General features: G+C 40.8%; 1 protein-coding gene across 5 annotated transcripts in view; it reads right to left on the bottom strand.

Annotated features, from left to right (window-relative positions):
* Nucleotides 1-12,758, bottom strand: part of SPTLC3 (serine palmitoyltransferase long chain base subunit 3) — an 89,450-nt gene extending 76,692 nt beyond the window's left edge. Inside the window, exons 1-4 of one of the 5 annotated variants that reach the window (XM_068675694.1) lie at nt 11,351-12,750; nt 10,531-10,595; nt 9,370-9,451; nt 6,970-7,135 (exon numbers count right to left, since the gene is read on the bottom strand). In XM_068675694.1, coding sequence (XP_068531795.1) covers nt 6,970-7,086 — 117 coding nt within the window. In that variant the 5' untranslated portion in view covers nt 7,087-7,135; nt 9,370-9,451; nt 10,531-10,595; nt 11,351-12,750. Of the gene's footprint in view, nt 1-6,969; nt 7,136-8,574; nt 9,346-9,369 lie in introns of those variants that run through there. The other 4 variants (XM_068675696.1, XM_068675700.1, XM_068675701.1 and 1 more) reach the window with 4 other exon arrangements.
* Between the last annotated feature and the right edge of the window lie 1,230 nt (nt 12,759-13,988).

The raw sequence follows: 13,988 nt of genomic DNA, 5'->3' as shown, positions 1-13,988 counted from the left end.
TGTGGCACCTTCTGGAGTTCTGGTCTCCTGTTCACACCAGTGTCAAAGCAAAACTCAGGAGCTTGGAAGCACTCACAGGCCGTGCAGTTCAGGTACATACACAGCAATGGTTGCAAGTGATTTCCCAGATTTTAGCCCTTCTGGATGACATGTTGCAGACCAAGTGTCTGCCTCAGATTTATTTTTTAAAGCTTGGTTAAAACAATAAAGATTGGGGAAGCCCAGCAAACAAACAAAACACACCCACATTTTGTTTCGGTTCAACTAAAAATTGCACACTATATTTTTACTGAGCAAGTTCAATGTATTCATTCTTTGAAGGAAGGACTTGAAATTCTGCAGGAGGGTTAATCCTTTGGCTGTTCTTTTGAAATCATTACCAAAGCTGGCTGAATCTTCACCCTCTGAAAAACCTCCATTTGATCAAAAATTGCTAAAAGATGGAGACAAATTCCACTAGCTTTGTTCATAGGACTAGTGAAACTAAATGAGATTTCCTTGTTGTTTTTTAATGCTGGTAGCCCCTCTGACATTTGACACTGAAGAGTGATTTTCCAGAATGTGGAAGCGTGAATGGCACATACAACTAATATATATAACTACCTTACCAGGTAATTAATTACCTGCAGGAGCCCCACGGGGCTTTTTTATCATCATCATCATCCTGTCCATCACTATAGTGTCAGAGAAATGCTGCCTCCTTATACTACAGGAGTCACTCCAGCTTCTTGTATTGGTGGACCCAAAGCTGAGTGCAGCATCCTAGATTGTCATGTGAAAAGTGCCAGGTAAGAGTGGATCAATACACTGGCTACGCTCCTTTTAATATAGCCCAGGATACTGACAGTCTTCCTCCCTGCCAGGCTGCACTGCTGTTTCATATGTAGTGGGCTGTCTGCCAAGACTCACAGACTTTCTTGGCAAAACTGCTCCCAAGTCGGTCAGTCCCCAGCCTGTACCAATGTATTGCAGCTTTGCGTTTGTGCTTGTTGACTTACATGATGCTTCTGCTGATACATTCCTCCAGCCTGTCTAGATCTCTCTAAATGATGGCCCTGTTCTTGAGCATATTGTCTGATGTTGTCGCAAAAGCTGGCGAGCAGGCGTTCTGTCTCTTCTCCATTTTGTTGATAAAATCATTAAACAGGAAAAATCCCAGGACAGACCCCTGAGAACTCCGCTTGTAACCAGCCTCCAGGCAAATGATGCACCACTAACCACTACCCTTGGAGCCCAATGATCCAGTCAGTTATTAACCCATACACTACTCTACCCATCAAGACCGTAATGTCCCAACTAGCATACAAGGACTGCATTGATGAAGACAAGGTAGGTGACACCCATCACTGCTCTCATTCACAGATGTGTTCACTTCATCGTAGAAGACGATCAGTCAAACATCATTTACCTCTGGCAAATCCATGCTTCCTATTCCCAATAACCACCACTATTATGCTTTCAGTAATGATCTTTTCTAGAAGTTATATACATCTTGAAGACAGGTGGAACATTTGCCTGTCTAAAGTTATAAGGGATCTTCTTTGATACCATCTTTGGAAGGTCATGGATAGAGTGAGATCTCGCTATGACATCAGCCAGCATACTTGGATGCACCCCTTCTGGTCCCATGCACTTATATGGTTTGAAATTTCTCAAGAGATCCATGACTAAAACTTCTTCCACTACTGGTAGTTCCTCTCCTCCTCAAATCTGGTGGTTTGAGGCAACAGAGGAGAATTTATTAGTGAAAACTGAGGCAAAACCAGCATGAAGTACCTCAGCTTTACCTGTGTCTGCCATCACTAAGTCACCCACCCCATTCAGAAACTAGCCTTATTTTCTGTGTTAATTCATTTACTAGTAATATAGCAGTAAGAGCTCTTCTTGCTCCCCTTGATATCCTTTGTAAATGTCAACTCTAGGTAGGCTTTGGCTTTCCTAACGCCACTCCTACATACTTTTTTGTAGCCCATTCCTGTTTCCACCTCTTATTATACTGCCTGCCTGCACTGGAGGTCAATCATGGGTTACCTGGTTAACTAAGCCAGCCTCCTAATGTTTTACTTGTTTTCACGAATACAGCGATGAACTGTTTTTGTGCTAGGAGGAGGTTGTACTGAAACACCCGACATCTTTCTTGAGTTCCTTTGTCCCACCCAATTATCATCTGCTTTTCTGTTTGCTAGGCCTGTCAATCCAAAGCAAATATTTACATGGTGTTTTGGCTAGTCACTTCATCATAGAAGACAGTCAGTGAAACATCATTTACCTTTGGTAAATCCATGCTTGCTATTCCCAATCACCACCAAAAATTAATTACTTGAATTTAGAGATTTCCAGCCATTGTAGTCCCAGGAGTGGGACTACAGCGTTACTGTAAACTTAGTGTACTATGCAAACAATCTCCAGTCTTGTATGTAAAATCTCATACAACATACTTTAAGCATTGCTACATGAGTCCTTGACTGTTATATGTGCCCACACTCTAGTCACATCTCAGTTTGCTGAAGGTAGCCTTCGACATTTCCTGCTTCCAATGCATTGAGCTCATCACATAGCAGGGCAAATGACAGAAACAAGGGTGTGGATCTGAGACCTGTGATTAATAGTTGAGAGTGCTGGTACAAAGCAACAAATTTCCGGGGCCCGAAACTGAGGAGAGAAGAAGGCAGGAACTGAGGATGAGGAGATCATGTCTATGCTGCAGCTGAAGCAACAGGTAAAGTAATTGGTAGGGAATGCAGACTGGAAACCAACTCTTAATACTTTCCTGCTGTCACTACAGCTATAAAACTCATATGGGTATTCCACTTTCCACTAAAACACGCATAATTGAACAGGTCCAAAAGGCTTAGGTGTTGGAAATGAACCATGCTGGGGCCAACAATGTCAGTTTTCACTTTTTTTTTATACAAAGCAACAACAACAAAAGATATTTTGGAGGAAAAAAAATGTTATTATGATCATTACTGTTGCACAGATGAGGTTACAAACTTGGAAAAACTGTAGGCTGATCAGCCTTAAGCCCTCCCTCCGTTCTCTTCTCTTATTAATAGCCTTATCACATCACCCTAATTGCAGGAATTAGCTTATTTTTTTCCCCACAGGACTCATTAACATTTATATTGAGCTTGCATCCAGAATGCCCCAGTTACACTAATTACTACAAAAGCACATGAAGTAAATGTGTGAGAAAACACAGCACAAAGCAATTCGAGAAGGCATTTACAACATACAAGAAAATGAACCCAGTGAGAACAGCTGCATGGCATATTCTTTTCATAACTTTTTTTTTTTTTTTAAATGTTTTCTTTAAAATCTTCATTTGGCAGTGATGCTGTAGTGCAGAAAAGAGAGGAAGAAAAGCAGGGGAAGAAAAAGCATGGAAGGGACGGAAGATGGCTGCTGGAGTATTGAATCAATAGCAGAGTAGAAAGGTTAGGAGGAGGACCAGATGTTGGAGGACAGAAGGCAAATACAATCAGCTTCTGAATTTTAGGGCCCCCAATGCCAGAGGTCGTCATGTCTTCTGACCATCAAAAAAGCAAGACAGAGGTTACTGGGTCTGGTATCCTTCCATGTTCTTTTCTTTTTCAGAAAAGAGTTTGGAACTCCTGGAAAAGGCTGTAGTCTGTTCACTGCAAGTATCTTCCAAGCTACTGCCATTATAGTGTAGGCAAGAAAAAATGAATTCATGAATAAATTGATATTGTCTTGGAGGCTTTCTAAGGCATCCAATGAAGTGATCCATCAAAGAAATAAAATTGTTGAATGTTTACCATAGGAAAAATACTGTTCCCATCAGAAAAACACCTATTGTTTTAAAATACAATGTCCCCTACAGCTGACACCCAATCAGCGGCAGTACATAGCAAAAGAAACCACAGCTAGGAAAATACCTTCTCCTGTCTACTGCAGTTAGATAACAAAATAGGTTAACTATTGAAATGTGCCTTACATGAAGATCAGTCCAGGTTTTAAGTTCTGGAAGAATATGAAGCATATGCCTATGTTACAAGCAGTAATTAAATGGAAGAGATGGCCCATGACCCACCTCCCAAATCTAAGGTCTAACTGTGGCCCCGCTTCCAAGAGAGTTCGACTTCAAATAATCACAGAAGCTATTCAAATGAACAGTCCCCTCTCCACCATGGCAAAGCATATCTCTTTGCCAGAAGCAACAGCAGCTCTTCTGGCAGGATGCTTCACTGCTTCTTTATTGCTTAGCTACCTCCTTTCCTGCCCTTGGTGTGCCACAGACTGCTAGAAGTGAAGAGAGCCTCCCTTCCTGCTCCCCTGCATTTGATCATCCCTAATTACCCTCCCCAACCCGTTAAACAAAATCTTTAGTTCAGAAAACAGGAGGCTTTGCTTTATTAGAACTGTTTCTCTCTCTCTTGTCACGCACACACACACACAAACGTTCTTACATCACAAAGATGCAAAATACGTTGTTCCTGAACCAGTGTTTTCAAAGGCAGTGCTTCCTGTGGGCTCCTTAGAAAAGAGGTTTACGGAGCTGAGTTTTGCAAAGCCTGATGTTCCAGTCAGCCAATTGTGTGCAGATATTGCTACATATTCCTGGCTTAGAAACCTTCACCGTGCTGTGCCCTTATTGCAGCCTCAGCAACATCAGCTCTCTCTCTCAAACCAGAGCATCGCTCTGTCCTTGCAAGTAACACAGCTGTTATAAAGCTCAAGACCTCAGAACTGCCACGAGTCTCAGGTGCTAGAAGCAGTATCATCAGCCACATCCTGAACATTCTAGCACTATTTCCTCTCCTATGTAAGGTGCTTAATTATGAATCAATCTGCTGAAGAGACCACTGATACATACATGCATGTGAGCACATGACACAATATTAGGGACATCAGGGCAATATGGAGAAAGGACAAAAGAGGAGAAAAGGATGACGACTGGAATCATGCTGAACTTGTGTCTGGTTCCTGCACAGGCTTCCTTGTGCACCCAGCTGCCATTTTCCTTGCTCTTCAGATCCCAGCTGTAAAAGGTGGGAGCACACCTCAGTAAGGTGTTGTGAGTATAAGACTGGGTGATGTTGCACACCTACAGCAGTAAGCCATGTAAACAGACCAGGTAGAAAGGAACAATATCTATTCCTGCAAAATAGGATAAAGCATTAAGTACTGTACAGGGTGAGGCAGCTGGGGTGGGGAAACAGACCAGACAGGAATGGGGAGATTCCGACCGGGAATGAGATTCCTGTTTCGTACAGAGCTCTTGTCTGTTATTGTTTCCTTCTTTCTCAACCTGCATTTGAAGCAGGAAGACAGGGGAAATGGCATGTAATTCATAACACAGTGCCAGACCCGGATTTCCCAAATCTGCCTTTGATAACCCTCCTGAACTTTCTAAGGCTTTACATCCTCAACTCTTCCTCAGCCACAAAAAGCATTTACCAATGGTTCAGTACTTCTCTCCCTTTCTCCTCCAACTGCATAGCTGCTGGATTAGTGAAGTGCTATGGGCACTATCTCTACTAACACTTCATTTCTTTACCATCCCTTTCAGCCCAGCCTTTGCTACCCTTTTGCTTACCTTTAGTAATATTCTACTTCACTTCTCTGGCCATATCTTTCTGATTTAGAAAGGAAATTCTAATTAATACTCTCCTGGGAGCTTACTGCTTGAAAACTGCTCATTTGTAGCAAGTTAGCAACGAACAAGTGGCAAGGTTTAGTCCTTGAAATTTGCTATTCAATCCAAAAGAAAAGATTTCAGATACCATAGTGGCAAATAGTTTATATATAAAATGATGAGGAAATATATGTAATATATTAAAGGATGCTAAATTAGGTTTCTGGAAGCAAATCTCAGGAAAGGCCTTTTCAGTCATTGCACAAGCTTTTGTGCTCTCCTCATCCTACGCAAGCCAGCGATCAGGAAACACCCATACCAAGGGAGACACCTAAAGCCAGACAATCATTAAGCTTGACACTGGGCGTGCCTTCATTAGAGTGCTAGGTGCATGACAGCTCCATTTAAAAAAGATTTAAGATAGCAGTTTACTTGTAAAGCAGTGGAGCCCTTGCCACGCTTGTCTAAAGCTTTCAACAGGCTCCAAAGAGACACAGTCAGGTGAGAGCTCAGGCTCCTGAAGCAACTTCTCCATCCCCCTCTCACCATGGCACCATGCTGTAAAGCCAGCCTTCTCCTAGTCACTACAAGAGGTTCTACTAATGACCACACTAAGATCCAGAATTAGGATACTTTAAGACAGACAGTACGTTCCCAAGCAGAACAGGTATTGCAGACAGACAACATTTAAGACTTCGTCTCTTCTGGCAAAAGAACACCTTTGGTTTTGTGGTTTGTTCTTTGGCATGCTGCACTTCAACTACTTTACAAAATGTTCACATAAATGAGAAGTGTTGGTTTGACAGAGAACAGCTCGAGAAAATGGTAAGTAAACTGACGTGGATTTTAAGCTGTTCAAGGCTGGAAAGCAGGCATCAGTGAAGTAGGTATCAAGCCAACCTTGCACTAATGTAAGCATCAGGAAAAGACAGCTTCTCCTGCCTACATTTTGTTGTTGTTGTTATGTTTGTACAGCAATAAATCATACATTGAAACTCCACACACACTTCAGGTTGATAAAACTGCTTTCCACCAGTGATTCATACAACACAGAGTCAACTCCACAGTTGGTTAAGCTTTAAAAGGAAACTACTGTCCTTCAAGGTGCATGCGTTTGCTGAGCTTGATATGAACTAGAGCCTCGTTAGTACAGAAACAGTATGTTCGCGAGCATCCACAACTCTTACTGCAGTTTAGGATGACAGAAAACAATGCAGCAGCACATTATGAGATTATAAAACTTAACACAAGCCAGTGCCATACCACCTGTTCAATGAAGACTGAGACCTTCGTAAAACTAGCTTAATAAGCAATGTTGCAACTATTTGTTTTCACTATTGAGACAATTGTGGTAAACAATTAAGCCTTACCTTCATTCCTTTGGTAATTCCATTTTTCTTACAGACTCCACTTTTTAAGAGGTTATTCTGTTTCTGATGATGATGATGATGTAGATGTCCATTGCAGACAGCACTGGGATTAGCCATCTGTTTAAATTAGTAAGATTCTCAGTTCGTAAGGGTGTCTCAGGTCTTTCTACAGTAAAAAAGACAGTGGGATGAGCAGATAAACTTCTTAGTTAAGGCCTGAAAGGTATCCAACTGGTCTGTCAGGATTTTCCAGGATGAGAGGAGGAACTATCTTTTGCAATATCTAAGAAACTTAAAACTGTTTCTTTCATACACCTTCAGCCCCAGCAAACTAGAATGCGAAATACATAGCAGGAGGTGTGCTCTTAAAATCTCTGAAAAATACTGCTCATTGCTGGCTATTGTATGAACACAGCTTTTATGAGTCAACAAGACTGCTGCAGCTATCAAGAAGTGGGTGGATTCAGAGGCGGAGACACTTAAAGATACATTACCTCTTAAATACCTCCCAGGGAGGAGCATTACATTTTTTTTCTCTCAATTACATTCCATGTGGAGCTATATTACTCCATTTAGAGGAGAGTAATAAAATGTTTTGAAAACTTAAATAAAGTAATCTTTAAAATTACACGCTCCATTTTATGAAGAGTATACTGGCTGAAGAAAGGATTTTGCTGAGTAAAACAGAACATTTTCATTTTTTTAAATCTCTTTTTATACAGGCAGTGGTAGATGCAACATTAACTCCCCTCCCCTCCCCTTAAAGAAATGGAAAGCATTCTAGTATTAAAATGAAATATTTACCTATAACCAGAAAGTATATATTTGGCCCCATCCTACTGACACATGCACGTGGGTGCTTACCAGAGTGAACTGTCCCTTTAAAACTCACCTTGGCTAATAATGGTTTAAATTGCACGATATTTTCATCAACGAGAAACGGGCTTTTATAAAGTTGATTAAATGGGGTATTAACCAGCTAGACTTTGATCAAATGTGAAACTAAAAAGCAAACATATTCTGCTTAGAAGAGTTAATTTATGGAAATACTTGCACATATACCTTCTTTGCTGGACAGAACACTTGTGTTTTAGATTTTAGTTGAAAAACATAATAGCGTATACGTTCTTGGCCACACGTGATGGAATTTCTTCTTCCCAAAACGATTAAAATTAGTGTAGAGACAGATTAAAGGAAAGCTGTATTATACTATCCATTTTGGAAAGCAGTAAGGATGAAAGGCTGGGAAAGTAAAAGTCTTTGAGTATTTTAATTAGAAAAAATAATGATTTCATCTTGCCAATGAAAAGTAGTAATATACAGAAAATGCAGCCTACAACTGGAATATATGGAATGGAGGAGATTAAATGTTAAATGAGCTACTGTGAAAATACATAAGAAAAACACATTACATTGATTTTGAAAACTTCTTAGCCACCTACTGAATTGCTAAAATGTATTTTCTCTTTTAAAGTGATTTGCAAAGTGGGATGCCTTCAACAGGTAGGGACCAAAAGTTTACAAACACAAGGGAGACCTGAAATGAACTGTATTTAAAAGAAACATATGTGTGTTTTTCCTTCTGCATTTCGATTCATTTCATACCACTTGGTTGTTTGCAGAGACTTCCATTAAGATCTGTAGATCTACACTACAGAGTGTAGAACCACCAAAGAAGAAATCTATCCTTAATAAGGTTTGATTTTGATATCCTTGGAAAGAAACCTTTTACCTACATATTCAAATTAATAAGACAGTAACAGTTTTGGTCAAAAAAATAAAAACAAAACAAAAACAACAAAAAAACAACAACACAAAAACCAACCAACAACCCCAAAGCAACATCTCCCTATCTGACTAAAACTGACACAGCAAGAGTAAAACACCGACATGTTTTCATAGTTATGTAACTTCACAGTTACACCAGATTCAGCACCAGAACTCGGATTTCCTAGTTTTTGTTCTTTTTGGTGTTTTTCCTAGGGAAGAATGCCTCATTTCCGTATGAATCAATCTTTTGTAGGCTTCAGTAAGGTATTGGTGAGTATAACTCAGTCATAAATAAATTGTGAATACGTAGTGAGAAGATCAATTGCTAGTCATAATTATTGTCCAGGAGTTTGCAAGGAAAAGACTGAGATGAGGACAATGCAGAAGTAGGTGGAATGAACAGTCAAAGTAACACTTTTCTGCATATCTATCACGTATGAGACCCTAATAAATCAAACAAGGTGATGTAGGGGAATGCTCTCTGCACCTGGCAACCCATGCCCACCAAGAAGCATTCTTCTGGAAATCATTATTTCTTTTTTTGTCTTTCACGGCAAAACATTCCATTTGCTCAGTCACTTACTGATCATCTTGACTGCGCTGCGATAAAGGTAAAACAAGAAAACTTACTACAGTAGTGGTTCTTCCCCTCAGCAGCTTCCAGTGACTCAGCTACACCTCTGCCAGGTACACTTCCCAGGAGACTGAGTAGCTTCCAGGGCACAAAGGAATATAATTAACATCTCATGTATGCATTACATTTTTTTCATTCAGGTTTGTGGGTGAGGGGAATCTCTGATTAGATAACAGTTCAGATGATGCAAATTCTCTCTCTAGTCCCAGACTGTCACAGTCTATACTTGTTATCTGCTTCGAGGCCCATGAAATCACACTGCCCTTACAGGAATAAAATGTTATATTAACTTTAGTTTTCAATATGTCTAACACATTTAAGATCACAAACAAGCAGCACTAAAAAGAGGGGATTACATTTAAATTCAAATTTAAATAAGCAGTTTTAAAAACCCCAGAGAACATCTGTCCTTTTGGTTTTCTTTTAACCATACCCTAAAAGCCAAAGCTCACAAAACAAGCACCACCAGGGGATGAGTAAAATTCCTGCCCTGACTCCATTTGGAGCAAATGATTTATAGCATCTGTGTCTGGCCAGATAAACATAGATAATCTGTAAACAGGATGTGGTATTGCTCCTGGAGAAGAAAATGTTGAATTGTGCCCTTTAGAGCCCCATCTTACTCAAAGCCATCTGTTATTCAGCCTTTTACATCCATATCTATCATGCTACCTATTAGCTGCATACAAATCAATTATTTAAATGCATGAGGGTCTACCCTGCATGGGCACTGGAGGAGAGACCCAATAATTGTGGGCTGTACAACACCAAAACCACAAACAGAAATACACTTTCTCTTTTTACCATTCTGGAAAATGGGAGGAAAAACTTATTATGCTGACTGTAAAAGAACTGTGTGTGTTTTAACAGCAGGGGACCCCAACCCTATTAAAATCATACATGTGCTTCACTTCAGTAGTTTGGGCACTAGTCAGAAGGAACAAAGTTGATCTTTGTACACTGGTAAGAAGGTGGAGAATTCCTAAGGTTATTAGCAGACCACATACCATGTTCCAGAGAGATGTTAGTAAAGTTTATAAGATGTGGCTACAATCACAGTAAATCTGTAGGAAAGCCACCAGTCATTTCCCAGGGTCTAGGTATTACTCCTTGCTTTGTCGTTATCATAGTACACCACTGGGTTTTGGCTGACTCACTTCTTGAAATGAGGATAAAAAGCCTTTGCAAAATGCTTGGAGATGAATTGCAGAGGAGCATGGTACTAAAAATAAGATAGACGCAGTTATTTAGCCAAGGTTTAAGAGCATAGAGGAGAGAAATGACAGGGCAGGACTCTGTCTAAGCAGTCTCTCAGTTCTGTAGAAAAACGTTTCTGTCGTGCACTACCATTGTTACACAGGATGGGTAAGATGGTTGACCTCTGCTGATACATTTAAGAAATAGGGACACAAATATTCATCCTTCCAATAGGGTTTTGGCTCAGACCAACCATTTGGTGTCGTGAGAGCAGCCACAGGGTCCCCAGCTGTAATAGCACTACTGGATTATCTACCATTACAAAAGTGCAGTGTTGCAAGAAAGTGTGAGAGCTGATCCCCAGAAAACTGTAATGTCGTAATCCAGAATGATTTCCACAGGATTCCTGTTTATCCCAGAGAACAGTTAGTTATGATATAGTTGTGAAATGGTCTTGCAATCTATCTGCAAGATCCTCATCATTTCAGTTCATGACAGGTGCAAATTTACATGCCACAAGCAGCAGTAAGGACCTATGCAGAGGCACCTGCTAGCTTTATGCTCATTTGTGCAAGGCAGATACCAATGGCAAACAGGGACTGAAAAAACTGGAACAGCCAATTCAATTTGTTAAATGTCATAGTTTTCGTAATAATTAAATTGGCAGCAGAGCATGCCCCAGTGGTGGAGAACAGAGATAAGAAGTCCTACTGCTCTCCTGATCACTTCTCTTACAACAGAAGTCCATATTATTAATTCTGAGCATCACTGAAGACTTACTCTCTGATTAGGATCCCAGTATGTTTGGTACCTGTGGAGATGTGGATATCTGAGACATTTCCTGCCTCAGACATGATCATTAAGTCATCATATTGTCATCAGTGAGGCTGAAATAAATGGACAGAGGGGAATTATAGCAACAAAGCAAAATAAGCAATAGCAAGTATCATTTATCTGCTGGTCAGTCATCTTCTTGGGTGTCTTTCCAGATTCATCCAGACTTCCCCAGCACTGGGTATAGGCTAAACTTCCTGAACTTTCACATGGAAGAACCCCTACTCCATGTTTGCTGCTTTAAACCTTGTCTAGCCAACACATCTGTGGGAAAGGGTAGAGATGTTACCCTAAACCTGGGTGTAAAACTGCACACAACTGCTGATGGATCTGCTCAAGTGCCCTTGCACAACTGCCCCCTGAAGGATATACAAAATTTGGTCAGGAAATAATCCCAAAGCATTTTAGAACAAAGACCCATGGCATAGGCAGATGCACCCAAGCAGCAGTGCAACAGAGAGGACGTGGTACAACAGGCAGGACTCTGCTATGGCAACACTCCCACCCAGCCTTGCTCAACCTGGAGGCCAGCTGTATGCAGGCTGGGCTGGATCAGCTGCAGGACTGCCGTCTTCCAGAGTCCTGCAGAGATGATGCAGCTCCACCAGCTTTAAGAGATCCTCTCCCAAAGCATGTGAGAGGGCTGGGACATGCTCTCTGCATGCAATTCAGACGGAATTGTTACTGGCAGCTTGAAATATCAGGCAGGGGCAAAAGGCAAGGGTGGGTTGGAGTAGCATAGACTACCTAAGTGGGAGGCTGCTTGGGAAGATCAACTACAGGGAAAAAATTGCATGTTTTACAGCTTAGCTGGTTTATATGAAATTCCAGAAGACAGGCTGTGAGATCTCCAGAGCAGGAAGCTCCTACAAACAAGGTAATCCTGCATCACTTAAAAAATAAAACTCCCTGAATTCACCACAAAATGCTTGTGCTCTGACTGGAAAAGCACAGCCAGCACTGTGGGCACTGGAGCACAAAGCCATGTCCAGCTGTGAAAGCTGAGCTATCCCTGGCTGGGAGTCAGGATCTGAAGTCAGGCTGAGCCAAGCTCAAGACTGAGAGGAGATGAGGCTGTTCCAGGCCTGTCCAAAAGGCCAGTGGAAGCATGACTAAGGGCTGGGAAGCCAAAAAACCAAAGGTATGTTATAAAAACTTCCCTGGGTGAAGCAAGAACAGTGGTTTAGCAGCTTTATCCTGTCAGCATATACAAATAAATGACTATTGTGTGGATAGAAGAACCTTTTTTCCTGTTTATGTAAACATCTTTATTTAACTTTTGCCCTCCATGTGCATACCAAGTCTTGACAGGTTCCTCAACATTGCTCCTGTTCTAAGGGACGTGGAGGTTGCCATTCTGGGGGCAGAGGTTTGTCCTTCTCACCTCAGACTGCAGCTCAATCCTCTCTAAGGGTTAATGCATAGAGAAATGTTACTTCATAGCTGGAAACATGACTCCAGGCTTCTGAGCAGCATTGGTTTTCCCTAAGAGACATTTTTAGCAATTTCACTCTCACCTGTGGGCTACTAGGGTACAAGAACTTCTTAGGGATCATGGCTATATGTACCTAAAGAAAGAAAGTGTATTGTGAAAACTTACAGTCCTTATGCAGAGATCCACAATCTTGAAGGCTGTACCAAAGACTGAATATTTAATTTCATTCCTTATGCTGCAACTGTGAATTTCATTCTTGAGGTTTCTACAACCCTGCAACTTTCATTTTTCAACTCTGGCAAAGGAGGCTGGGAAGGAAAAGGTTTTAATTGACTTTCTTTTCTTTTTTCCCAAATGGGCCCTTGCAAATTTTTAGTACAGTGACAGCCCAGAAAGATATGTTGATTTTTATTGCAGAGGTGGACCGTTACTAACCTGCTTTCAGGCTCAGAGATTGAGAAGTGGCACAATAACATAGTTCTGTGGGAAGTCACATGCACAGAAGTGCATGTAGAAAGGACTTCCACAAAGCAAATAGGAGATTCTTTTTTTTTTTTTTTTTTTTTTTTTTCTCCAAGCAGCCAGCATTTTCTTCCTCCTCTTTATCTGGACTAGAGGATCTTCAAGGGCCTCTTCCAACTGAACTACTCTTTTATATTCTTTCCCTCCCATCTGATTCCCTGTCTCTAAAAGGAAAATTTAAAAAATAATATCTTTAAACCCCCAAAACAGCTCTGGGCAGTCCAGAACAGATATCACCTTTATAATTAGACACACCTCATTAATCCTCTCCAATTCTTTGCTGGATGGCTCAAGGGAAGCTCTTGGGAAACAGCATGGAGCAGGCAGGGACTTGATCTTTTACACTATCTGAATTTCATCTGTACTGTTTTATTATCACAATCTATTATTTCTATCTTCTCTTCCTTTCAACAGATTTTTGTGGATAAGCTCTCAGTAAAGCACAAAGAGCTTTTGGCCTTCATCCACCCTGCTTGCCTGCAAAATCTTCAGAAAAAACACAACAACCACAAAAAAAAAACAAACAACAAAAACCCACGGCAGAGTAACCACAGAAAATTCTGAGAATTCTTACTAGATGTTGATAATAAAAAATGTTTGCATGAGAATAAGTAAGGGAAGAGAGTT

This window comes from Anas acuta, chromosome 3 (genome assembly GCF_963932015.1).
Source record: "Anas acuta chromosome 3, bAnaAcu1.1, whole genome shotgun sequence".
Taxonomy (NCBI): Eukaryota; Metazoa; Chordata; class Aves; order Anseriformes; family Anatidae; genus Anas; species Anas acuta.
The sequence above is the reverse complement of the archived record's forward strand: the minus strand, read 5'-3'. Positions and strand labels throughout refer to the sequence as shown.